Source organism: Arachis hypogaea, chromosome 4 (genome assembly GCF_003086295.3).
Source record: "Arachis hypogaea cultivar Tifrunner chromosome 4, arahy.Tifrunner.gnm2.J5K5, whole genome shotgun sequence".
In the NCBI taxonomy this organism is placed as follows: Eukaryota; Viridiplantae; Streptophyta; class Magnoliopsida; order Fabales; family Fabaceae; genus Arachis; species Arachis hypogaea.
In genome coordinates, this window is record NC_092039.1 from 12,407,803 (window position 1) to 12,434,041 (window position 26,239).

At 33.7% G+C, this 26,239-nt stretch overlaps 4 protein-coding genes and 1 long non-coding RNA gene across 5 annotated transcripts; 4 read left to right on the top strand and 1 right to left on the bottom strand.

Moving 5' to 3' along the window:
* The first annotated feature begins 6,783 nt into the window (after window positions 1–6,783).
* LOC140173160 (uncharacterized) lies at window positions 6,784–9,762 on the top strand. The gene is made up of 2 exons (XR_011880951.1): window positions 6,784–6,906; window positions 6,978–9,762. It is a non-coding gene; the product is annotated as an uncharacterized lncRNA (long non-coding RNA).
* Window positions 9,763–12,219: 2,457 nt separating this feature from the next.
* LOC140184399 (uncharacterized) lies at window positions 12,220–14,900 on the top strand. The gene is made up of 2 exons (XM_072235071.1): window positions 12,220–14,114; window positions 14,240–14,900. The coding sequence occupies exons 1-2, from the start codon at window positions 13,612–13,614 to the stop codon at window positions 14,241–14,243; spliced, it is 507 nt and encodes a 168-aa protein (XP_072091172.1). The 5' UTR covers window positions 12,220–13,611; the 3' UTR covers window positions 14,244–14,900.
* Window positions 12,293–13,044, top strand: LOC112796306 (desiccation-related protein PCC13-62-like). The gene is made up of 3 exons (XM_072234326.1): window positions 12,293–12,445; window positions 12,677–12,856; window positions 12,937–13,044. Exons 1-3 carry the CDS (start codon window positions 12,293–12,295, stop codon window positions 13,042–13,044), a joined length of 441 nt encoding a protein of 146 aa, XP_072090427.1.
* A 1,295-nt stretch (window positions 14,901–16,195) lies between the features above and the next one.
* LOC112794654 (uncharacterized) lies at window positions 16,196–17,658 on the top strand. The gene is made up of 3 exons (XM_025836642.1): window positions 16,196–16,792; window positions 16,924–17,206; window positions 17,303–17,658. Exons 1-3 carry the CDS (start codon window positions 16,196–16,198, stop codon window positions 17,656–17,658), a joined length of 1,236 nt encoding a protein of 411 aa, XP_025692427.1.
* A 1,733-nt stretch (window positions 17,659–19,391) lies between these two features.
* On the bottom strand, window positions 19,392–22,238 carry LOC114927651 (serine/threonine-protein phosphatase 7 long form homolog). The gene is made up of 4 exons (XM_029298099.2): window positions 22,161–22,238; window positions 20,232–20,947; window positions 20,067–20,157; window positions 19,392–19,979 (listed from the first exon to the last, which is right to left on the bottom strand). Exons 1-4 carry the CDS (start codon window positions 22,236–22,238, stop codon window positions 19,392–19,394), a joined length of 1,473 nt encoding a protein of 490 aa, XP_029153932.1.
* Window positions 22,239–26,239: the final 4,001 nt, after the last annotated feature.

A 26,239-nucleotide genomic window follows, 5' to 3' on the forward strand; every position in this document is an offset into this window, starting at 1 on the left:
GAACTTTGCCAAGAAGGCATTGACTAGCTTTTTCCAAGAGTCCAGGCTTTCTTTAGGTTGAGAGTCCAACCATGTTCTAGCTCTGTCTCTTACAGCAAAAGGGAATAGCATTAGTCTGTAGACCTCAGGGTCAACCCCATTAGTCTTGACAGTGTCACAGATTTGCAAGAATTCAGCTAAAAACTGATGAGGATCTTCCAATAGAAGTCCATGGAACTTGCAATTCTGTTGCATTAGAGAAACTAGTTGAGGCTTAAGCTCAAAGTTGTTTGCTCCAATGGCAGGGATAGAGATGCTTCTCCCATAGAAGTCGGGAGTAGGTGCAGTAAAGTCACCCAGCACCTTCCTTGCATTATTGGCATTGTTGTTGTTTTCGGCTGCCATTTGTTCTTCTTCTTTGAAGAATTCGGTTAGGTGCTCTAAAGAGAGTTGTGCTTTGGCTTCTCTGAGCTTTCTCTTCAAGGTCCTTTCAGGTTCAGGATCAGCCTCAACAAGAATGCCTTTGTCTTTGCTCCTGCTCATAAGAAAGAGAAGAGAACAAGAAATGTGGAATCCTCTATGTCACAGTATAGAGATTCCTTTAGGTGTCAGAGGAAAAGAAAAGTAGAAGACAGAAGTAGAAAATTCGAACTTGTCAAAGAAGATGGAGTTCGAATTTTGCATTAAGGGATAGTGTTAGTCCATAAATAGAAGGATGTGAGAAGGAGGGAAGTGATTTTCGAAAATTAAGTAGAAAATTTGAAAACATTTTGAAAATACTACTTGATTTTCGAAAATGAAAGTGGAAAAGAAATCAAGTGATTTTTGAAAAAGATTTTGAAATTAGAAATCAAAAAGATTTGATTGAAAACTATTTTGAAAAAGATGTGGTTAAGAAGATATGATTAGTTTAAAAAAAATGTGATTGAGAAGATATGATTTGAAAAATATTTTAAAAAGATTTGATTTTGAAAATTAAAAAAAAAACTTGGCTATCAAGAAAAGATATGATTCAAACATTAAACCTTTCTCAACAGAAAAGGTAACATACTTGAAATGTTGAATCAAATTATTAATTGATAGTAAGTATCTTTAAAAATGGAAAGAAATTGGTTTTGAAAAAGATTTGATTGAAAAATTGATTTGAAAAAGATTTGATTTTGAAAAGATTTTGAAAACTTAGAAAAAAATTTGATTTGAAAACAAAATCTTCCCTTCTAGCCATCCTGGCGTTAAACGCCCAGAATGGTGCACATTCTGGCGTTTAACGCCCAAAATGCTACCCTTTTGGGCGTTAAACGCCCAACCAGGTACCCTGGCTGGCGTTTAAACGCCAGTCTGTCCTTCTTCACTGGGCGTTTTGAACGCCCAGCTTTTTCTGTGCAATTCCTCTGCTGTATGTTCTGAATCTTCAATTCTCTGTATTATTGACTTGAGAAGACACAAATTAAAAATATTTTTGGATTTTTGATAATAAGGAAAAATCAAAATGCAACAAGAATCAAATAACAATGCATGCAAGACACCAAACTTAGCAGTTCGTATACTACTGACACTAACAAGATGAAAATGCATATGAGACACACAAAACACTCAAGTCAATTGAATTCAAAGATCAGAGCACGAAAATTATCAAGAATTACTTGAAAAATCCTTAATACATATGAATGAATGCATGCAATTGACACCAAACTTAAGATGAGACACTAAACTCAAACAAGAAATTTTTGGATTTTATGATTTTTCTGATTTTTTGTGTTTTTCGAAAATTAAGTGGAAAAAGATATCAAAATTCTTAATGAGAATTCCAGGAATCAGTGCAATGCTAGTCTAAGACTCCGGTCCAGGAATTAGACATGGCTTCACAGCCAGCCAAGCTTTCAAAGAAAGCTTCGGTCCAAAACACTAGACATGGCCAAAGGCCAGCCAAGCCTTAGCAGATCACTGCTCCAAAAGCAAGTTTGATAGAAATCAACAAGCTCTTGTGATGATAAGCTGAAACCTCGGTCCAATGAGATTAGACATGGCTTCTCAGCCAGCCAGACTTCAACAAATCATCATGAAACTCTAGAACTCATCTTCAAGAATTTCGAAAAAAAATAATACCTAATCTAAGCAACAAGATGAACCTTCAGTTGTCCAAACTGAACAATCCCTGGCAATAACGCCAAAAACTTGGTGTTGTTGCCGGATCTTGGCACTGATGCTACCAAAAGCTTGCTCAAAACTTGAACAATCCCCGGCAACGGCGCCAAAAACTTGGTGCGCGAAATTGTGAACAATACTTTTCACAACTCTCATAATCCCCGGTCATGAACCCCAAAAACTTGGTAGCTCAGTACCATGGCATTACACAACTTCGCACAACTAACCAGCAAGTGCACTGGGTCATCCAAGTAATAAACCTTACGCGAGTAAGGGTCGATCCCACGGAGATTGTTAGTATTGAAGCAAGCTATGGTCATCTTGTAAATCTTAGTCAGGCAAACTCAAATGTATATGGTGATGAACGAAAATAACACAAAGATAAAGATAGAGATACTTATGTAATTCATTGGTAGGAACTTCAGATAAGCGCATGAAGATGCCTTCCCTTCCGTCTCTCTGCTTTCCTACTGTCTTCATCCAATCCTTCTTATTCCTTTCCATGGCAAGCTTAAGCAAGGGTTTCACCGTTGTCAGTAGCTACCTCCCATCCTCTCAGTGAAAGCGATTGCATATGCTCTGTCACAGCATAGCGGAATTCATCTGTCGGTTCTCAATCAGGCCGGAATAGAATCCAGTGATTCTTTTGCGTCTGTCACTAACGCCCCGCCTTCAGGAGTTTGAAGCACGTCACAGTCATTCAGTCATTGAATCCTACTCAGAATACCACAGACAAGGTTAGACCTTCCGGATTCTCTTGAATGCTGCCATCAGTTCTCGCCTATACCACGAAGATTCCGGTTAAAGAATCCAAGAGATATTCACTAGAGCCTCTTATGCTTGTAGAACAAGAGTGGTTGTCAGTCACTTTGTTCGTGGGTGAGAATGATGATGAGTGTCACGGATCATCACATTCATCAAGTTGAAGAACAAGTGATATCTTAGAACAAGAACAAGCGGAATTGAATGGAAGAACAATAGTGATTGCATTAATACTCGAGGTACAGCAGAGCTCCACACCTTAATCTATGGTGTGTAGAAACTCCACCGTTGAAAATACATAAGAACAAGGTCTAGGCATGGCCGAATGGCCAGCCTCCCAAAGAGGGTTCAATCATAAAAACATGATTAAAAAGTTCCAATGATCGAAAGATCTCTAATACAATAGTAAAAGGTCCTACTTATAGAAAACTAGTAGCCTAAGGTGTACAGAGATGAGTAAATGACATAAAAATCCACTTCCGGGCCCACTTGGTGTGTGCTTGGGCTGAGCAATGAAGCATTTTCGTGTAGAGACTCTTCTTGGAGTTAAACGCCAGCTTTTATGCCAGTTTGGGCGTTTAACTCCCATTTGGGTGCCAGTTCCGGCGTTTAACGATGGAAATCTTGAAGGTGACTTTGAACGCCGGTTTGGGCCATCAAATCTTGGGCAAAGTATGGACTATCATATATTGCTGGAAAGCCCAGGATGTCTACTTTCCAACGCCGTTGAGAGCGCGCCAATTGGGCTTCTGTAGCTCCAGAAAATCCACTTTGAGTGCAGGGAGGTCAGAATCCAACAGCATCTGCAGTCCATTTTAGTCTCTGAATCAGATTTTTGCTCAGGTCTCTCAATTTCAGCCAGAAAATACCTGAAATCACAGAAAAACACACAAACTCATAGTAAAGTCCAGAAAAGTGAATTTTAACTAAAAACTAATAAAAATATACTAAAAACTAACTAGATCATACTAAAAACATGCTTAAAATAATGCCAAAAAGCATACAAATTATCCGCTCATCAAGGAGACAGTGAGAAATTATAAGAGACATCTGAGGTACTTCTGAGGTGCTTCGAAATGATGTCTGTGTTGAGTATTAACTTTGAGAAGTGCAACTTGATACTCGTGAATTGTAGTCAGAAGTGAGTTAGCCGGATGTGTCAACTACTGGGTTGCCAGGAGGCAGCTGGTGAGGTACTTTGGTATTAGCCTAGGAGCAAATCCGTGGCTAGTAAAAACTTGAAAGCTGGTTATAGATAAGGTAGAAGAGAAACTCCACTTGTGAAAAGCAAAGGTCCTCAGTAAGGCTGAAAAGCTAGTAAATAAGTCACTAATTAACAGCCTACCTATTTATTACTTGGGTTTGTATAAGATGCCAAATACAGTACAAAGAATAATCTCTTTGCACAGGAGGTTCTTCTGGGGGAAGGATGATGGACGACCTGGTCTGGCTCTTGTAAAGTGAGAGATGATCTAGGCACTGAAGAAGCTAGGAGTGTTGGGGGTGGGTGACGCGGTAGTCCGTAATACTGATTTACTGTTTAAATGGTGGTGGCGATTTTCAAAAGAAGATTGTTCAGTATGAAAGAAGATTGTGTGCTCCTATAATAGAGTGAACCTTAATCAGTTGTTGTCAACTCAGACACTACCAGTGAGAGGGGTTCCGTGGAGAGACATATGTCAATTATAAATAAAGAAGTAGCATGTCAAGCAGAAGATGATTAATGGCTTTGCTATAGAGGTAGGGGATGGCAGATCCACCAGATTTTGAGAGGATACTTGGCTCCAAGTGGGAAAGCTGAAAGACGCCTTTCCAAGACTCTTCTTGATTTCAAACAAAAAAGATCAATAATTGGAGATTGTAGATTTTGGGATGGGAGGGGATAGAGTGGATTTGGCAATTCCAATGAAGGAGGGATACATTGGATAAGCTATTTCATGTTTTACAATATGCTAGATTGATAGCAGAAGTACAAGATAGAGTGGTATGAAAATTTGACAGGGAAGAAGTTTATTCTCCTAACTCATTTGTGCAGATTTTGTAGGAAGAGACTTTGGCCGATGAGATTGTGAACTACAGATTTACAAAAGAAATTTAGAAAGGATTAGTTCCGCCTTGAGTTGAGTTGTTCACTTAGTTTGTATTGGTAGGCCGGGTCAATACAAAGGACCGGCTAAGTAGATTGGGGATCATAGAACATAATGATAATATGTACGTTTTGTGTAAGAAGGATGTTGAAAATGTACAACACTTATTTGTTACTTGTGAATACTCTTGGCATGTGTGGTGTGCATAGATCACGGAGGTTGGACAGGCGTGGACTACTCCTAGTGCCTTGAAAGATCACTTTGAGACCTAGAGGGCCATGCCTATGAGAAAAGAGTTGCACAAGTATTGGTTAGTTGGATTCTTCTCAGCTGTATAAAATATTTGGTTACATAAAAATGATATCATATTTCAGAATAAGATAATAGCGGTGGTAGATTGTGAGACTCAATCGTTTTGTTGTGCTAGGGAGCGGTGTGGTAGATAACTCATATTATTGATGGCTATGCTAGAGATGACATAGGAGTTATTTTGTTTTATTTTTGGTCATTCTTGTCTTTGTCGGTTATATGCTCCACCTTGAGTATTGAATTCTTTCTTTCAAAATAAATAAATAAATAAATAAGATACTTGTAAACAAGCTGGGCTATAAGATTTAAGCAACATAAGCTAAGATGAGAGTTGAGAGGACACATATTGATGATAAATATTATTAGTCATATACTTCTTCTTCTATCTTCATAACGCATTATATATTTATTACATAACATTCAAATTATGTTATCTGCGTCTTGTTAATTTGCCTTTCTTAGTATCACAAGATAAGTTAGAAAAGAGAAATGCTTGAAACCATTAGATTAGATTTTCTGTAATATGTGTAAATATTATGAAAGTTTAATTATAAAGAGTAGAAATTTAATAAATATTGTATTTGATTCATTTAGCTCCCTTTTTGACAAATTGAACCTATCATAACTTTACCTTCAATGTCAAATTTGATATTGTTATAGTTCTAACATATTTTCTTATATATTGATATTCTTAATCCTTAAATTATAATTACATATTATATATTTTATTTGCATAAAACGTTTTAGGGAAAAAAAAGCAAAAATCCATAACTAATTAAGAATATAATCATAATTTATTTTCAACACACTTTTAAACAGAAAGTACCACATTGTTTTGAACATTAAAGTAATAAACAAAAAGTGTATTATTAGAGAATTGTGAAAGGAGGAATATCTTTATAGAAGAAGATCGTGCATTTGTGTACTATATTGTTTTAAAATATTTATCTTATATTATTTTTTTTGGGAGTCATGATTGTAACTATATTGAGAAGTTAAAACTATTTTACAATACTATAAATTATGACTTATATATATCTTCTAGGATGTGTTTGTTTTTGAAAACATGATAAGACAAGATACAGAGAACAAGAAATAAAAGATAGAGACACAAAATTTTTTGTTTTTATATTCTAGCTATTTGGTGATAAACTAAAACAAAATATGAAAATTCAATTTATTCTCTTTTTTTCTATTCAAAAAATTTGTGACAAAAAATATAATAATAAAAAATATAATTATGAAAAAGTAACAAGAATAATGAAATAAAATAAAAAATAAGTTATATCTCTTATTAGTGTCTCTGTGTTCTTTCTGTTAGGATAGACATAAAATACACTAATTTAGTGTCTCTAAACACATTGTCTCTGTCTATATCTCTTCTTTTAAATATGATTTTGTACCACTGTGTGTCTCTGAGTGTCCTGTCTTTGTAAACAAACACAGTCCTATGTCTCTGTATGTACATTGAATAAGAGTGGACCACAACAACACTACACGAGACCCATACAAGGTCCACATACACTATGCGTCAATACCCTCCCTGAAACAGAGGTGAGGGTTTTTGCCCACTCTCAGTTTGCTCACAAATCTGAAGAGAGACACTGACAATGGCTTTGTAAAGGTATCTATAATCTGTTTCGACGCCAAAACATGAACAACATAGACCTATTTCTGATTAACCCTCTCCCGCAGAAAATAAAGGTTGAGCTCCATGTTCTTGCACCGAAAATGGAGAACCGGGTTTCCCGACAATATACACGCGCTTTGGTTGTCGAAGTACATCGTCGGTGGGATGGGTTGAGGCATCTGAAGCTCTGTAAGAAGTTGTTGAATGGCAATCAGTTTAGTTTGCGCTGCTACCAAAGCACGGTACTCTGTCTCCGACATTGACCGACAAACCTTGCCCTGTTTCGTGCACTTTCAAGCCACGAGGTTGCAGCCAAGGAAGACACAATACCCATTAATAGTTTGTCGGTCATCGACATCTACTGCCCAAGCTGCACTAGCAAAGGCAATGAGTCTAAAATCAAAGCATTTGTTAAAAGACAAGCCATGATTTACCATTCCTTTAACATAACGGAAGATACGCTTCACTGCCGTCCAATGTTGAAGGGTAGCGGCGTGCATGAATTGGGCGACTCTATTGACAGATTAGACAAGGTCAGGACAAGTAATTGTTAGGTATTGGAGGGCTCCGATCACATACCGATAGCGCTTGGGGTCTTCAAATACTTCAGAGCTTGAGTAAGACAACTTGAGAGAGAAGACCATTGGGGTCGGCACCAGGCTTGATTGCTGTATTCCAGAAGCTCAGTTTCATATTTTGACTTACTTAACATCACACTCCCTTCTTCTAGGTAAGTGACTTCCAAACCTAAGAAAAACTTAAATTTTCCTAGGTCATTGAGAGGAAATACTTGATTTAGTTGCTGTACTAATGTTTCAATCTCTGCTGGATTGTGACTTGTCAAGATAGTATCATCCACATAGGCTAAAAGATATAAAACAAAGGCATTAGTCCTTTTAACAAACAAAGATATATTTGACTTAGTTTGATGAAATCCAAATTTATTTAGAGTAGTGGATAGTGTTTCAAACCAAGCGCTAGGAGCCTAACAAAGCCCATATATAGCTTTTTGCAACTTACACACCAGATCAGGATTAGATTCACTAAAATCCTCAGGTTGTTTCATATATACTGTCTTAGTATGCTGCATTATCGAAATCAAACTGTCATACAGGCCAGCCATTAGTTAAGGCTAAAGACAGCACAATTCTTACCGTTACAGGCCTAACCACCGGACTATAAACCTCTTTGTAGTAAATTCCTTTTGTTTGATGATAACCTTTAGCGAAGAACCTCACTCTTAGGACCTCGTATAATAGTATAAACCCACTTACTCCCATGTACAGTTGCGTTAGGTGGAGGGGTAGTTAAAGTCCATGTTTGACACCTAGTAAGTGCCCTCATCTTGGTTTCCATGGCTACCTTCTACTGAGGTGTAACAAAAACTTGCTTGGACATTTTAGGAGCATTGTTAACAAGGTCAATAGAAGGTGTAGATTTAACCATCAAACCTTTAGAATGTGTATTCTTGCTCTTAGCTCGTGTTGTCATAGGATGAGAGTTAAGTGAAGTAGGCCCTGATATAGGAGAATTTGGTGACAGAATTTGTATCCCAATGCCTTTAATTGGAATAGATCCTGTTGGTAAAGTGTGAGGTGTAGGATTCAAGCTAGATGTTGAAAAAGTTTATGCTGATGGTAAAATGGAATTATTATCAATTTGTACAAAAAGGCTAGTGATAGGAAAAGTGGGAGGTTCATGTGTATGTGTATGTGTATGTTTAGGTACATAAAATGATGGTTGAGAGTTTGGAGATTCACTTGATTGAGACTGAACAGAGGTAGTAGTTTTAAAGATGATGTCATAAGAAAAAAGTTTTTCAGAAAAGTAACATGCCGAACAAAATAAACCTTTTCGGTTTTAGCCATACATTTGTAACCTTTATGCTGACTATCATACCTTAAAAACATACATAATTCAGACTTATAATATAGTTTTCTTTTATTAAACGATCTTAGATACGGGTAACACCCACAACCGAATACTTTAAAGGATAAATAATTTGGTTCTTTGTTGAATAAAACCTCAAATGGTGATTTAAACTGAAGAGTGAAAGTGGGTAATCTGTTAATGATGTAAATAGTAGTAATGAAGGTATCCTCCCAAAACTTGAGTGGAAGAGAGGCTGTAGCCAATGGGGAAACACCCATTTCTGTAATTGTGTTGTGTCTTCTTTCAACATTGTCCTGTTGCTCATGCGTATAGGGACATGATCATGATAAGCCGTGAGATATTCCATGTTCTTTCAAAAAATTAGTAAACGAGCGTGAGAGAAATTCCTGTCCATGGTCAGATTGTAAGGCCTTAGTTTTAAAACCTATTTGATTTTTAGTAAATTTTTAAAATTCTGAAATGCGAGAAGAGCTTGAAATTTGTTAGTAAAAAGAAAGAGACATGAGAATTCGGCAAAAGTATCGATAAAAATAATATAATATCGAAACCCGCTTCTAGATAAGATTGGGGCTGGCCCCTAATATCTACAAAAATTAGCTCTAGGAGTGTAGAATAAATAGATTCAGAATTAGAAAATGGGTTTTTGTGCATTTTAGCCATGCTATAAAACTTACAAATATGGGTAGTATGTGGATCATATTTAGTTGGGATATGACACTTATAAAAATTGTTAGCCGACTCAGGGAAAGAACAATTCATCGGCGAATATGGAGCCGGGTTCTACAACAGCAATAGAGAAATTGAAGGTGTCATTTTCTGTACGGTCCAATGAAAAATTTTTTAAGGTGTTTTTTTCTTCACTGAAAATTGGAGAAGTCAAAGAAATTGTGATAAAAAATTCTTTGCCAACAGTTGAAGTATAATCATGAAGTACAGTGGTGGTTGAATGGGTTCTTTTGATAAAAATTCATATTTATAAGAGAATCCAATAATAATTATCTATTTCATTATGCATTCTGGTCCTTAAAGGATCAAAATATTCTTTCACCGTCATAGAAAGCTCCACAAAAGACTGATTCTTGATGAATCTTTTACGAAGAATAAGAGGAACTAGCTAGTATGAACCGAGAAAAAAAATTCATCGAAAGAAAGTAATAAAACTAATAACCAACAGTCCTTAATACCGTATTATAGAAACTAGTAAATTATTACAAATATTGAGAAGTCAAAACTATTTTACAATATTACAAATTATAACTTATATACATCTCCTATGCCTTTGCACGTACTTTGAACAAGATAAAAAGATAGACTATAATAATACTATATGAGCGCCATACCAAATCCTCATATACTATGCGTCAATAGTCATCAAAGATTGAACTCTAAATTTTGATACTATATTATAAATTAATTTTTTTAATTTAAATGAGTAAGAAAAGGCATATATCTAATGATAATGCACTATCTTTTGATCCGTCAGGACCGCTATTCCACATATTATTGATGGAAATTAAATTTGGTGCATAATAAAATTGGCCATGCATCCAATTGGAACCAAACTAAAAATCTTTGGATGAGAAAGGGTCATTGTTCCATTCGATTCCCATGTAATTTCAAAATTGTGGTCTCCAACTGCCCATTAATATAGTAACTTCAGCTCAAGGCACGCAAAGTGTTGTTACTTGTAGAGCTGTGTTATAAAAATAATTAATTTTTTTAATTAAAATGACTTTATTATAAAATAAATATTCATATACAACTATTGTACTATTTTTCTTTTGTTAACCAAAGATAGAGAGATTCGAACTGTGACTTCTTAAGTGAGTATGAAAAATTATACCATTTAAGATATAACTCATTGACATTAATAACTTGTCATTCAACTAATAAATCAATATGAGTGTTATAATTTACATCAAGAGAACACTTAAGAATTTTTTCATAAAATTCATCACATAAAAATTATTCGACCATGTCTATGTTATGTAAACGAATTCCTATATATATATATATATATATATGAACCACCAAAGTATGCATGCATCATTGACAACAAACAAACAAAAATGGCAGTTAACATTATTTCCAAATCTAGCAAATCCTTTGTTATAATGTTGTTTCCATTACTAGTGCTCTTCTCTTATACTCCTAATATAGTTCTTGTAAGATCAGACAACACAACTATCACATCAACTGAAAAAGATTTGTTTGAATTTACTTTGAATTTTGCTTACTTGGAATGTGAGTTCTTCTTGAATGGGATATCGGGATATGGATTGGATGTTGTTGACTTGCTCCAAATTTAGTAGAAGGAGGACCCCCTCTTATTGCTGCCAAAAGGGCAAATCTTGGTCCCCTTGTTAAGGATCTTATGTCCCAAATTGGTTATTAATACACTGGACAATTGAGGTTCATTCTCATCTCCAATTATATTATCACTTTTGGAATTATATATGTGTATATTGTTCTTCAATCAATTCTTTAGAATATGCAATTTCAATTTAGTGAAGGATAGTTCATGTTATTGAATGAGTCTTGATTATTGAGTGCAGTTAGGAATCTGTTGAGATTAGTTAGTTAACTATATAATTTTCTTTACAAAAATTCTCTCCTCTGGCTCTCCATTCAACCAATTTATGTTCTTATCTCAAAATCACTTTATAGTATCAAGAATTTAATATTGTTCCATGATTGCCACACCCGAAAATACATTGCTCTTCCTTCTACATTCACACCAAAGTCTTTTTAGAATTCCATTTTTCATAAATTTATTGGTGAAAGCAAACGTACGATTTGGTAACAACAAGCTTTAGCTGCGATTTAATTTGAGAACAAGCTAGGATATAAAGATCTGACACTTTTTATTAATATTAACCAGCACTTAACTAATACTCTATTTTCATACTATTAGAATTAGAATTAATATTTAAGATTTAGAGTATTACTAGTTAAGTATTGGTAAAAAAATAATAAATTTTATTAATTATCTAATATTATTCCTAAGAGATACCTATCATTTTAGGATAATTTTTAAAAAATAAAATAAGAAAAATGTCTTTTTAACATTATTTGTTAACCAAATTGAATCTTACTTTTTAAATCTATAAGATAAAACTACATAACAATCAGAGTTTATGTACATAGAAATACAAATTTTTGTGTTAAAGTGTTGGTTTTTTTTTATTTTTGGCTCTGTTAATTAAATATCAAAATGTAATTATATAATTATATTTAAGAGAACAAATAGTGATAATGAAGAAGAATATATCAGAATACGAAGGTGGCTAGACAAATGAACCCACAAGTTTAATTTTAATTTATCCTACTTAATCAGTACTTTATTTTGTGATGGTTTTATGGATTAGTAACAAAGTGTGATAGTAACAAAGATGATGTTAAATTTGGTTGCAGAGCCAGAAAGCGGATAGTGAAAGGGTTTCTAAAGCCATTGTTGAACATAAGCTCTGAATTATTTGCCCAATTAATGGATAATGCCTTTGAAAGGCCACTTGTACCTCCATTCGATCCTTATGTCAATGAAATCAACTTTTTGCTTGCATCTTACGTTATTCCTTATATCGGCGTTACCGGCCTAACTAATGCGAATACATTGCTCGAAACTCCAACCACCAAGGCGGTATATTATTAAATCTTAAATTCTAAATTTTTAAACTGCTTATTATTTTTTATTAGAATTTAATTTTAATATATTGTCAGTGTAAAATAGTTTTACACGTATATTTTATTATGTAACACCAATAAAAATAACTATCTTTTATATTAACAAAAAAAATATATAATTGTATTACAGTGCATCAAAATTTAACTTTTATTATTTTATTTGATATATGTTGCAATGCAAATGTAGCTTCTTGCTAGAATTCTCAGCATGAAATCTGGCCAAGATGGAGTTATTCGAACGTTGCTATATGAACATCGAGCACGATTGGTAGATCCATATAAAGAGAGTGTGGAAGAGTTCACGAATCGCGTTTCACAGCTTAGGAACAAGTTAGGAAGGGAAGGTCTTAAAGATGAAGGTCTTGTGGTACCTAAATAGCTTGGTGCATAGGGTAAAGTGAGTGGGAATATTCTTTTTGGTAACAATGTTTCTCTTCAACATGGGAGAACAGCACCGGAACTGTTGAGGATAGTGTATCTGACAGGCAACGAAAGTCGCCCTGGTGGCTTCTTTCTAAGGGAGCTGATGGTGTTCTAGCTAAATCTTTCGGCTGATTTTTTTGGTTATGGAAGAGGTTAAGGTGTTGTTTCGGGTTATGAAAGATGGGGGTGCTACACCAATTTGTGGGACAGCTTTTAGCTCATATTTGGTGTGAAGAAATCGGACCCTTCGAGTTCTTTGTTTTGAAAAAAGGATCCGTTTTGCTTGGAGGATACGAAAATCACATAAACAAAATCGGACCGTGCGATATCTCCGTGATCAAATCGGATAGTTCGTTTTCTTCGTTGATTTGTTTTTTGAATTTGGTTCTACTAGTCACTGGGTCCGAGTTATGCATGAGGAATAAATTTTTTTAATCTACAGAGAATGAAATCAGACGGTCCGTTTTCATTTATTATATAGTATTTTTGAATTAGGTTAAACAACTCGGTTGGTCCGAGTTGTGTGTATATATATATACACTAGTGAAGGTGTGCGAACCGTAGATAGCCGACCAAATCTAAGTTTCTTCATCTTGTTCGACTTCTCTTCTTCTTTCTCCGAGTCTGGTGTGTGTTTACTTGGGTTGGGAAAAAAAGTTGATGGTGAAGTTTCTATTTTTGTTTAAGTAAGTGAGAGGAATGGATGATAGAGTCCTTTTGAAAGTGTATTCTTTTGGTCAAATTTTGTTGCAGACGCCTGAAGAAGTAAAATTTGTTTGTGAAGATCCATTAGATGTTGTTATTCCCTTCACAATTTCATTTGAAGAGCTTAAACGCGTGATTTGTGAGAGGATAGATTCGGAGATGTCAAGAAAAATATCATGTATTTTATACAGATATCTTGTACCAGTATTTGGTGGATTCGTTCAATTTCAGACCAAATATATAACGGACAAAGCAAGCATGCAAGAGATGCTTTCAATGTATGTTGAAAGTCGTGCTCAAATCTCGTTTATTGAGTTGTACATTGAATTCGAACAATCTGAGGCCGACCGAAATATTTTACGAGAAGACTACAATAGTGAGAGTGAGGAAGAGTTCGAAAGCAATTACGAAGTTGTTGGTCCAGATGGAGATGAAGAGCAAGGTGACGACACTGTGGCTTCGAATGTGATAGACGTGGCAAATGCACTTGCTGATGCGTGAGCATCTTTCCTATCTTTTCCTAGTGAATTTGCATCTAATTTGTTGAGTTTAATAAATAATTAATTATCTTTTAGCCAATATGGATGTTACTTTGAGTCTTTTGCAATTTTGTTTATTTTAGGTAGCATTCGACTGGATTTGATGGAGTTTCTGCAGCACAAGAGCAAAAGAAAATGGCAGCGAAGAGTGACGCATACGCGTGACTGATGCGTACGCGTGATTTAGAGCTTTCCATGGCGATGCGTGCGCGTGACTGACGCGTACGCGTGATTTGAAGATTTGCACAGCGATGCGTGCGCGTGACCGACGCGTCCACGTGACTCGCGAAAAAGGCCATCGACGCGTCCGCGTGACTGACGCGTACGCGTGACATGCGCCACGTACAGAAAATGCAGAAACCGCTGGGGGTGATTTCTGGGCCCCATTTTAGCACCCAAGTTAGGCGCCGATCCAGTGAAACCAAGTGGTCCCCACGTTACAAGACGCGAAGTAGTTAGTTAATTCTGATTTAAATTCAAATTTGATTTTAAAATAGGAAAAATATTATCTTAATTTTAGATATTAGATTTTAAATTAATTAGGATTAGTTATAAAAAGGGGAGACTTCTCTTCTATAGAGGACATTCCATCAGAGGGATTCCATTAGGGAATTCTATACAAATTTACATTCTGTACTCCATGAGCAACTAAATCTCCATTGTTAAGGTTAGGTGCTCTGTCTATTTGTATGGATTAATTTTATTGCTTTTTTCTATTTTAATTTATGCATGGATTTATAATTTAAGAATTGTTTTCACTTTTTATTTTATGAATTTGGGTGGAACGGAAGTATGACCCTCTTTCTATTTGAGTTCTTGTAAAACTTGGAAAAGCTCTTTACTTGAACAATAGCTTGAAAACAATTGCTCCTAAATTTTAATTATTTGGATTTAACGGGATACGTGACATATAATCCCCTTATTTTTGGGTAATTAGAATTTTTGTGGCATATAAACTAGAATTTGAACTTCACCTTCTAATTGGAATTAATTGACCAAGGAATTGGCAGTTAATGAATTTTAGAGGAGACTAGAAAGGTCTAAGGAATTAGGGTCTAGTCACATATAGTTTGCCATAAATTAAATCTTGCATAATTAAATTAGTTAGTAAGAAAAGTTAATCCGGAAAAATAGATAACTCTGAAACCTTAACTATCTTCTCCATATTTTATTCCCAATTTATTCACTTATTCACCTGTCTCTTCAAACTCTTCTTTACTTTTTAATGCTTTTTGAACATCTAAACACTATTTTCTGCTTGTCTAACTAAGCCTATCAAACACTATTGTTGCTTAATCCATCAATTTTCGTGGGATCGACTCTTACTCACGTAAGGTATTACTTGGAACGACCCGGTGCACTTGTCGGTTAGTTTGTGGGTTATAAAATTCCGCACCACTCGCGAACGAGGTGCCATTTGAGGAGCCATCTTTCATGCGAGTTTTGGATTTAGAAGCCATGGATGCTCCAGAATTTTCGGGCTATATGAGTGCAGGTACTCAATCTATTAGTTGTAAAAGAGTTTATTTAGTCAAGTTTAAGATAAAAATATTTTAAAATAATTAGTATTTATTAACTAGTATTTATTTTCTTATTTAGTTAATTAGGATTTATTAATAAGTATTTATTATAGTATTTATGAAGTTATTTAGGCGATTGGAATTTATTTTTAGTTATTTAGTTAATTTGTATTTATTTAGTTATTTAGTTAATTAGGATTTATTAATAAGTATTTATTATAGTATTTATGAAATTATTTAGGTGATTGGTGTTTATTTTTAGTTATTTAGTTAAATTGTATTTATTTAGTTATTTAGTTAATTAGGGTTTATTAATGAGTATTTGTTATAGTATTTATTTTTAGTTATTTAGATAATTTGTATTAATTAACAGTATGTATTAAGGTGTTTGTGTTTTTATTTTATTGAGATTGAGATAATAACGTAATGTAAAGCTTATTTATATCGTCATTGATGTTGTCAGTACTGATTTACTTATAATTTTGGTCATTACACAATTGTTTATTAAATACTGATGGTATGTCTGCCGTCCTGGCAGAAGTTCCTTATGTCGCAAATCGTGAATTCGTCGTGAGGATGGAATTCAGTTCTAGGAAAGCTGTTATTAAAGCGATGAAGGAGTATACCCTCCGAAGAAGTGTAGACTACCGTGTGTACGAGTCGGAGCCGTTGACATTTTATGTGAAGTGTACACAGTACAGGTCAGCGCGTGATTGGCTTATCAGAGTTAGCATGATCAGCAGAAAGTACTGTTGGGTTATTAGGAGGTACAACGACAATCACACTTGTACCAGAGCAACCATGTCTCAGGATCATTCAAAGCTGAATTCAAATACAATTGCAGAAGCCATAAAGCTGTTGGTTGAGGTTGACCTCTCGTTAAAGGTAAAATCAGTTATTGCTGAAGTGCAGTCGAAGTTCAACTACACCGTCAGTTATCGAAAAGCTTGGTTGGCTAAGCAAAAGTTAGTTGAGAAAATATTTGGAGGTTGGGAAGCATCGTACGAAGCGTTGCCCATATGGTTCGAGGCCATGTGTCATAAAGAGCCATCAGCTATCGTACATTTTGAGACTATGCCTGCATATCAAGGGGATGACTTGGTAATTGATATTCGGGTATTGCATCGAGTCTTCTGGAGCTATTATCCCTGCATTAAAGCATTCATACATTGTAAGCCAGTTGTCCAGGTGGACGGGACTCACTTGTACGGAAAGAAAATGCATGTTTGTTAGTGGCTGTTTCCCAGTATGGTAATAACAATATCGTCCCGATTGCATTTGCTATTGTCGAGGAAGAGACTTCTGATGCATGGCTCTTTTTTCTTAGTAACTTGAGTCAACATGTTGTGACTCGGGATGGTGTCAAACTTATATCGGACAGACATGAGTCCATAAATACAGCTGTGGAACGCAGTAACGGAGCTTGGTCACCTCCTAGAGCTTTTCACATGTTTTGCATCAGGCATATAGAGTCGAACTTTTTTAGGAAATTCAAGGCACCGTATCTTCAAAAGCTTGTCGTCAATATAGGTAACATTAAGTTCTTCAAAGTTCGTTATTAACATAGCTGCGATTAATTTAAACTTTGTGGATCTTATCTTTTGTCTGGTGGCTGATATTGTGCAGGATATTTGAGGACGGTTCGCGAGTATGAAGTGCGGTACCAGCGTTTACGAGAGCGAGGCGAGGCGTATACTAACTGGTTAGACCGTATACCCCGTGAACAGTATGCGTTGGCATTCGACGATGGTTACCGATGGGGTCACATGACGACTAATCTAGTGGAATACATCAACTCGGTCTTGAAAGGTGCACGCAATCTCCCCGTCACTGCACTTGTGAAAGCAATATTCTACAGACTTAATGAGTTATTCACACGGAAAAGAGCCGAGGCGGAGGCTCGGATCAATGCTAGCTATGTTTTTTCTGAGCACGTGACCTCCAAAATTCATGCAAATCAACTTGCATCAGGAAATATTTAGGTTAATTGCTTCGACAGGCCGAGTGAGGTATTTGAAGTGCGCGAGATGCCAAGTGGAGTGGAGTATGCTGTTGACCTCCGTCGTCAACGATGTGACTGTGGTGAGTTCCAGGTGGACCGGATTCCTTGCTGGCATGTGTTTATATGTTGTGCAAATCAACGACTAAATTGACAGGTATATGTGCATGACGTTTTTAAGATGGACCAAGTTAGACGCGTTTATCGGGCTAGGTTTAGGCCACTCGGAAATTCTACTACGTGGCCTTCTTACAATGATCCTCAATTCATACCGAATCCGTATCTGAGACGTGTTTCCAAAGGTCGTCCTAGGATGACGCGCTGCTTGAATGAGATGGACACACGGATGTTACGTCGTCTGAGGCGATGTAGGTAATGTGGGGCTGAAGGACACAGTCATAATAAATGCCGTCAGGAAAGTGGTCCAGGTACTAACCATAATGTACAGTAGATTCATATGATATTTGAAAAAATGTAACTTATGTACATGTACCTTATTATCATTGTTTTTCAGTAACCTGAGTCAATGTACCTTTTGAGAATTGAATCATTGTAACCTGTGTCAATCTACTTTATGATAATTGAATCACTGTAGCCTGTGTTAATGTTCTTTATTATAATTGAATCATTGTAACCTGTGTCAATGTACTTTATGATAATTGAATCATTGTAACCTGTGTCCAAGTAAAGATTCACATGCAAAGTCATCTTACGTATAATTGTTTAATGAAATTTAGGAAATTCAACTGAAACATATAATACTTAGTTGGTACTTAGGAAAGTTTAGTCATACATAAATAGTTAAAGTATACTTGACGACAGATAACTGATACATAGAGAAAACTAACTACACCACAACTACTTTCTCGTTGTCCACAAGGTTCTTGCATTTCTTTGCGGCCTTTTTGAACACAGACGGCGTGTATCGACTCGCGCTACGACGTGGTGGATCAATCTTGAGATTGTAGCCTTTGACTATCTCATCTGGAGTACTTATGTCACCTATATATAATGCAATCAGACCAAGCAATAATATAGTATAATCAACCTTAACCAACATACCATACATAAATATAATATCATCAATTGACCAAGCAAGTATATAGTATAATCAGCCTTAACCAACATACCATACATGAAACAAATATCATCAATTGACCAAGCAGGTATATAGTATAATCAACATTAACCAACATACCATACATGAATATAATATCATCAACTGAATAAACAAGTGTATAATTTAATCATTCCTACCTAACAAACCATACAATACTATGATAACATCAATTGATTGAAGAAGTAAAGCAATATTGAACCTGCGTCATTATGGGATTCTTTATCCTGGTCCATGTTTTCATCTTCTTCCTCCGCCGTGTCCTCGTCCTCATCCTCCTCGTCTTCCTCGTCATCCGGCTCATCCACTAAGTACTCATCAGTCTCATGCTCAAATGTCTTAGCATTTTCTTTAATCAGAGTCATTGAAACACGATTTGGATTTTGACTATTCAGAACTCCTTGACCACCGTCACTGCTACTAGAATCACCAGATACAAACCCTCCAGAAGCACCCGAGTAGGTGAGAAATGGATACCTCGTGTCAAACGAATACCTACCCACCATGAAGTCGGCCTGGTGGCCATGTTGTGCTTGGCCGGCATCTGAGGCCATGAACCCAAGCAACTGGCTAAAAGAACCTCCATCTCCTGAGTCAAACTATGGCGTAACCCAATGCTGCTGTTGTATCGGGAATGATGTAGTAAACTGTGTCTGAGGTACATATTGGCCTGTGGAATGACGTGGTTCTTCTGCGGGTGGAGGTAGAGGTGAAAGTGGCGGTGATTGTGGCTCCTGCTCTTCATTTTCATCATCCATAACCTGTTCACCCTCAACATCTTCTTGGACCACAAGATCCGACAAGTTCAAGTGATCACCATTCTTTGAACAGTACCAGTACATATAAGTATCTAATGGCTGCTGCGGAACCATCGGTTCCTCAGTAAGAACGTGATTATACCTGTTTGTCCACTGCATCACCCAAAATGAATGAGTCGTGGCTGTGGCCCAGTTTAGATTCTTAGGATCGGTTAAGACTTCTCCGTGTGCCCGGTTTAGATTTTGTTCCTGATGAGGAACTCCTTGAACGAAACCGAACTGTCGTCTAAACCTGTCGGTAGCATGCCATTCAATACACTCAAAAGTTACCAACGGCACCGTTGCACTCCAAATCACCGAGTGCATGTAGATGTCAATAGGAATTATGTCTGGATCAACACGATCAACAGAATATGCAACCCACAAAAACTGGTAACAATAAAGCAAACAAATAATTAAAATCCAAATAACTAAATCACTAGACCTGACCCAAATACAACGTTAACACAAACACACCTGGCCTTCCTGAAGATCATCCAAGGCCTTCCTAAAATGAGCAAGCTTCAGATATCTATAGACTCGGTCTCCACGCTCCCAGTTACGCCACCTAATATAACGCATCTCATTAACACAATTGGATTCTAAATATGAAGATACCAGGTAAATGTAAGATAATGTTACCTGTTTGCAAGCGGAAAACTGCGGGGTTCCCTAGGAACCGGGGCTAGATATGGTAGGCGAATCCATGCCCAACACAGTAGAAGTGTTAGCGGACCATCGATTTCCTTATAATCAAAACGTGATGCCCTGCATAAACTCCTGTATAGATGTGCTAGGCATGCTGATCCGCAACTGTACTGTCCAATACTAGCAAAATCACTCAGTAGAGGCAGATACTTCCAGTGGACAGATGCCCCAGACTTGTCTCCAAACAAGATTGTACCGATCAACAACATGATGTGGCACTTAACGTACACCTGTATACTGTTTTCGTCACTCAGCTGTAATCGTTCTTTTAAATTCCGTAGCCACGTCAGTTTTATGCCGCTTCCTCGACAATCCAACTTTCTTGGTGCGACTCCAAATTGGTGAAGACACTCCGCCTCTAAGGCTTCAAAACTACTCAAAGTCATCCCTGTCACTGGAAGGCCGTCGGTCGGAAGACCAAAGATCATAGCCACGTCTTCCAGTGTCACGGCACATTCACCAACTGGAAGGTGAAAGGTATGTGTGTCTGGGTGCCACCTTTCCACTAAAGCATTTACCAGTGCTTTCTGACATTGAACAACTCCAATCTGGGCGACATGGTAAAACCCAGTTGATCGTAAATGCTCCTCCACTCTCTCATTGTACCGATCCGGAGGGACATGGTGATCACATGTTAACATCCGTAAAGCCTACAAAAGCATAGCAAAAGTACGATTCAAATTACACAACTAGCATACATAATTTTAAAAAATCTAATTAAAACAAATAATTATATTGAATCCGATTTACTAAGTAATAACATTTTCATCTCTAATTTTAATTAATGTACATAGAGCCTATATCTAACTTCCTGCAGATAATAGTCTCTAATACATACTTTCATTTTCTATCTAACTAATAATGTTCTAATGTAATAATAATAAAACCTCAACTAAAATAACATACTTCTGTCTATTAAAAGGCTAACAGGGAACAAATTATTACTACCAAAATCGCAAATACATTATACTTTACAAATCCTAATTTACTATTTAGAATTATCAACATTGTTCCAAAAAAATATACACCGAAAGTATCCTAAAATTATAATTTTTAGAATTAATTATAACAGTTAACTAATTAATTATTATTTCTAAAATTATAATAACAAATTATAAACAAATTATTTTTAATACTAATCTATTATATTAAAAAAAAAGTCTAAACAACAATTACTTATTTTTAAATACACATGTTTCCAACTATTTTTTAAACATATATCCATAAATTCTTAAAATTAAACATAACAGTTAACTACTTAACTCTAATTTCAAATATTATTACAAAAGTTTCCAAACGAGTCCTTTTTAATACTGAACTATTCATATTCGAAAAAAAATTATAAACAATAATTAATTATATTTAAACCCTCTTATCTAACTATTATTTAAATACATATTTCTAAATTTTTAAATTTAATTACAACGGCTAACCACTTAACTATAATTTTTAATATTATTACAAAAAATTCTAATATTAATTTTTTTTTACTTCTAATACGTTATATTAAAAAAGAATCTAAACAACAATTAACTACATTTAAATATATATATTTCTAACTATTATTTAAACATATGTTTCTAAATTTCTACAATTAACCATAATTTCTAATATTATTCCAAAAATTTCTAAAAACTAATTTTTTTTTCATAATCTATTATATTACAAACAACTCTAAACAAGAACCAACTACATTTACACTTTATTTAAACATTTATTTTTAAATTTTTATCAATAAAATTATACAATAATTCATATATATGTTCTTCAGTTCAACTCCTAACAACCATAAATATAATTAAATTTCTAAAAATAAAAAATATAATTCTAAAAACATAAAAAGGATTTAACAAAAAAACTTACATAATCAGAATAACTCAGATATTTTACAATGTGAAGTTCCAGACGATCAACATTTCTAGGTTTTAATTTCCTTGACATTTTAGCTTTTTTTTCCTCAAACAGATGAAGCTGAAAACGTTGAGGGAGGAAGAAGATGAAGTTCTGTATGTGGGTAGGAAAGGAAGGGAAAGTGAATTCCCTGAGTACGCATGCAATGACTCAGTTTGGTATGTGTTAAAAGGGCACCGTTTGTGAGGAGCACCCATTCAATGACACATGGCTTAGAAAAGGGCAAATCGGATGATATGCTTTTGGAGGAGGAAATCGAAGGGTCCAAGTTCCCCTAAACAACTCGCACGGTTTGATTAGTATCTTCCTGACGCCACAACCCAGTAAAACTCTCCTGTTCTCTATATCTGCGTCCTACACTAATGTAGCCTCCATAATAAAATTAATTTGCGAAATCTTTTCTTGCTTGATATATATACTTTAATAATTATAACTAATAAGGATCTCTGTTTTAAGTTATAATCTAATGAATAAATTGCCATATATATGTCATTTTACTAAATTTGTTCTATATATATGCCATTGTAAACATTGAGGTGTAATGCATGTTACCCAATAATAATAATAATAATAATAATAATAATAATAATAATAATAATAATAATAATAATAATTGTTTCGTGAAAAAGATATTCTATCATTTAGATTTTAACATCCACTACTTATATATATATAGTAGTTATATTTATCGATGTTATGCCTATGAAAGTAATTACAAAAATTTAATTAAATTAATAAAAAAACTCAAGATTATATTTTTAACATATTTTTTTATATAATTTTTGTTGGGTTTACGTATTTTTTTTTCTAATTTTTGAAGTCATCAAGATTGAACTTTAAATTTTTTTATTATAAAAATTATAATTCTATATTATAAAATTATTTTTTAAAAAATTTTAAGTTGACGTGAGAAAATATATAAATAATTATATTTTTAATAAACATTATATCGAATATGACGGTGATACAATGGTTATTTAAAAGATTTTGTTATAAATATCTTACGTAAAGGATTTAAAGAAGTTTATATAAAAAAAATAAAAATTTTTAATATAAACTAACTATATGTACCCTAAAATAAAATTAGTCATCAAATTAATTATTATATATTTATACATATTATTGGACATATTTTTTCAAGTAACAAATAATAAATAGAAATAATTGAAGCCGTCATTATAGAATAACCATATTATATATGCTTGATGAGAACCTTTTTTCTATCTGATAGACTGATATACGTTGCTTTGGTTTATGTTTTGCATCCTAAAACTCTCTTTTTATTTATTTATATATTTATTGTTAAATTCTCTAAAAATATAGGATACTGGGTTTCCCTTGACTGAAAGGGATCAGTTGGGGCTTCGGGGTCTCCTTCCTCTTTGTGTCATATCATTCGAGCACCAATATGAACGTTTCAGTAAGTTTGAGACTGATCTTTGGATATTGTCTTCTTAGAACTTGATTTGTTCTTTGTAGTAACTGACTATGTTTAGTGATTCAAGAATTAGTTGTTGCTGTTCTTATAGCTATTTTATCTATGCTAATATCTAAGCTTTGAATTCCTGTTTCTTACTTGTCTCTAATTCCTTCTTCAGTAATCTTAAAGTCCAACGTTTAATGCTAATGGAAGCACTATATAATCCTAATTTACCCGATATTGTTCCATGTTAGTTATAGTGTTTTCTAGCTGGCGTTCCGTTGACGAGTTTTTATAAAATTGATATATATATATATATATATATATATATATATATATATATATATATATATATATATATATATATATATATGTGTGTGTGTGTGTGTGTGTTGAAAACAATAATACTCCATCTTCTTTCGTTGTTGATATTATGCATAAAATTGATATTAAGTTGTTTTTAATAAAATAATACTCATCTTCTTTATATAGTTGAAAATTAGTCGAAATTTTGCACTCTTCAAACTTGTTTTTTTCTGTTTGTTTCTAGTGAAGTTGTTGACATATTAAGTTTCTAATTAATGCATGTTATGAGTTCATTATTTATGTGTTTCTTGTTCCTGGTTGGGGGAAGGGCTTTACTAGGCATCAATGTGACTCATTTAATAACTAAGTCATTCTTTTAGAGGGGTAAGTTCATGGTCTTTGCAATCCCTCTATTATGTTAAGATACATTCTTAAAACTAAAAATACGATATTATTAGCTATTAAACTTATATAACATCCTTATGTCATGATCTGCTAGCTCCAGCAAACTAATTTGCCTTGGTTTGTCTTTTGTTGTTCATGTATTGTGGGTGAATTTATTTTCTATTCTTTATTCAATCTATTAACCGGAATTCATCTTGATTGTTTCTAATTTAACATATTGAAAGTTATTGGTGAGTTATCTGCGATATGTAATGTTATATAGAATATAAGTCTAAGTTTAGTTATTTATCTTGTCTTGAGTCTTTATGTTAGAGAATTATTTATTATTTTGATAAGTTTATAAACTCATTATCTAATATTTAGTATAAATTTTATTTTTATATTTAAAAGTTTATTTGTCTTGTTATTTATATTCTATATAAATTTTATTTCTATATTTATTTGCATGAATTGTTTACTATTTTTCAAATAAAAAAAATAATTAAAACATATCTATTAAAATTGACGGCATGGTTGTCGCTTTTATTGTCACCTTTTAATTTTAAAATAGACAAAAAAAACCAAATATAGACAGAATTTGTCGGTATCTAAATAATAAAATCGACGGCAGATGTGTCGATTTTATTGGATCAAATATCGACGGTAACGTTGTCGATTTTAGTAAGCATATTATAAACGAAAAATTGTTGATTTTATTGAATCAAATATTGACAAAGATGGCGTCGATTTTATATAATAATAATATCGACGGCACCGTTGTCGATTTTGGTAAGAGTGTAAAATTCTTAAACTCGTATTATAGACAGTAAGGCCGTTGATTTTATTAAATTATTATCGATGGCTAGGCAAACCGTCGATTTTATTAGAATTTTAAAAAATTGACAAGTTTTATAGCGACTACCTCCACCTTTTATTTTGCCGTTGAAATTTAATATTATCGATGGCTAAGCCGTCGACTTGGCCGTCGATTTTAATGATGTTAGTGGATAATAATATAAAAATTATTTAACATCTATATTTAACTTAATATCTATAATTTTATATATATAATATTTAAAATGACATATTTATTATATCTAATATTATACATTTATTTTAAAAATAATTAATAAATATAAACTAAAATAATTTTAAATTAATATAAATTAATTTTATTTTTTTAAAATATTTTTTATTCTACTATATAGGTTAAACCCGTATTTCAAACCTAGGTGCATTTACAAAAATGCCAACATTGCTAAGCCTCATGGTACAGGTGGCATTTTTGAAAGGGTGATATTCAATTATTCACATATAAAAAAAAGGTCATTTATTCAGATAAAATAAATAAAATTTAAAATTATGTAAATATTATACGTCTTATTTTAAATATTTTTTATATAAATCAAATTATATTGATTCAATTTACATTATTTATATGTAAATTAAATTAATTTGATTTAATTTATTATGTAATGTATATATCGTACAAGTAGTAAATCGAAGTAGTAAATCGAATCAAAATAAGTAAAAAAAAAATTAATTTTTTTATGTTAATTATTCAAATTTCAAATAATTTACATTTTTACAAACTTATAAAATCAAAATGGAATAATAAATTATTTTTAAAAATTAATTAAAAATCATTCTTTCACTCATTAGTATCTAAATAATCATTATCAAAATTTTTTATGTTAAAAAAGTTATTATAAAGTATAGATTTTTAAAATGGCATAAGAGTTAAAATTTGGATTATTTCAAAATCAGAAGTAACAAGTAGTTATACAATATAAAAAGATGAGTAAATAGTTAAATTAGTATTCGAAAGATCACTTATTCTCCAAATTAGTCCATAAAAGTTTTTTTTTAATCAAATTCGTCTTTCAAATATTTTAAGTTAGTCATTTTAGTCTTTTTGTCA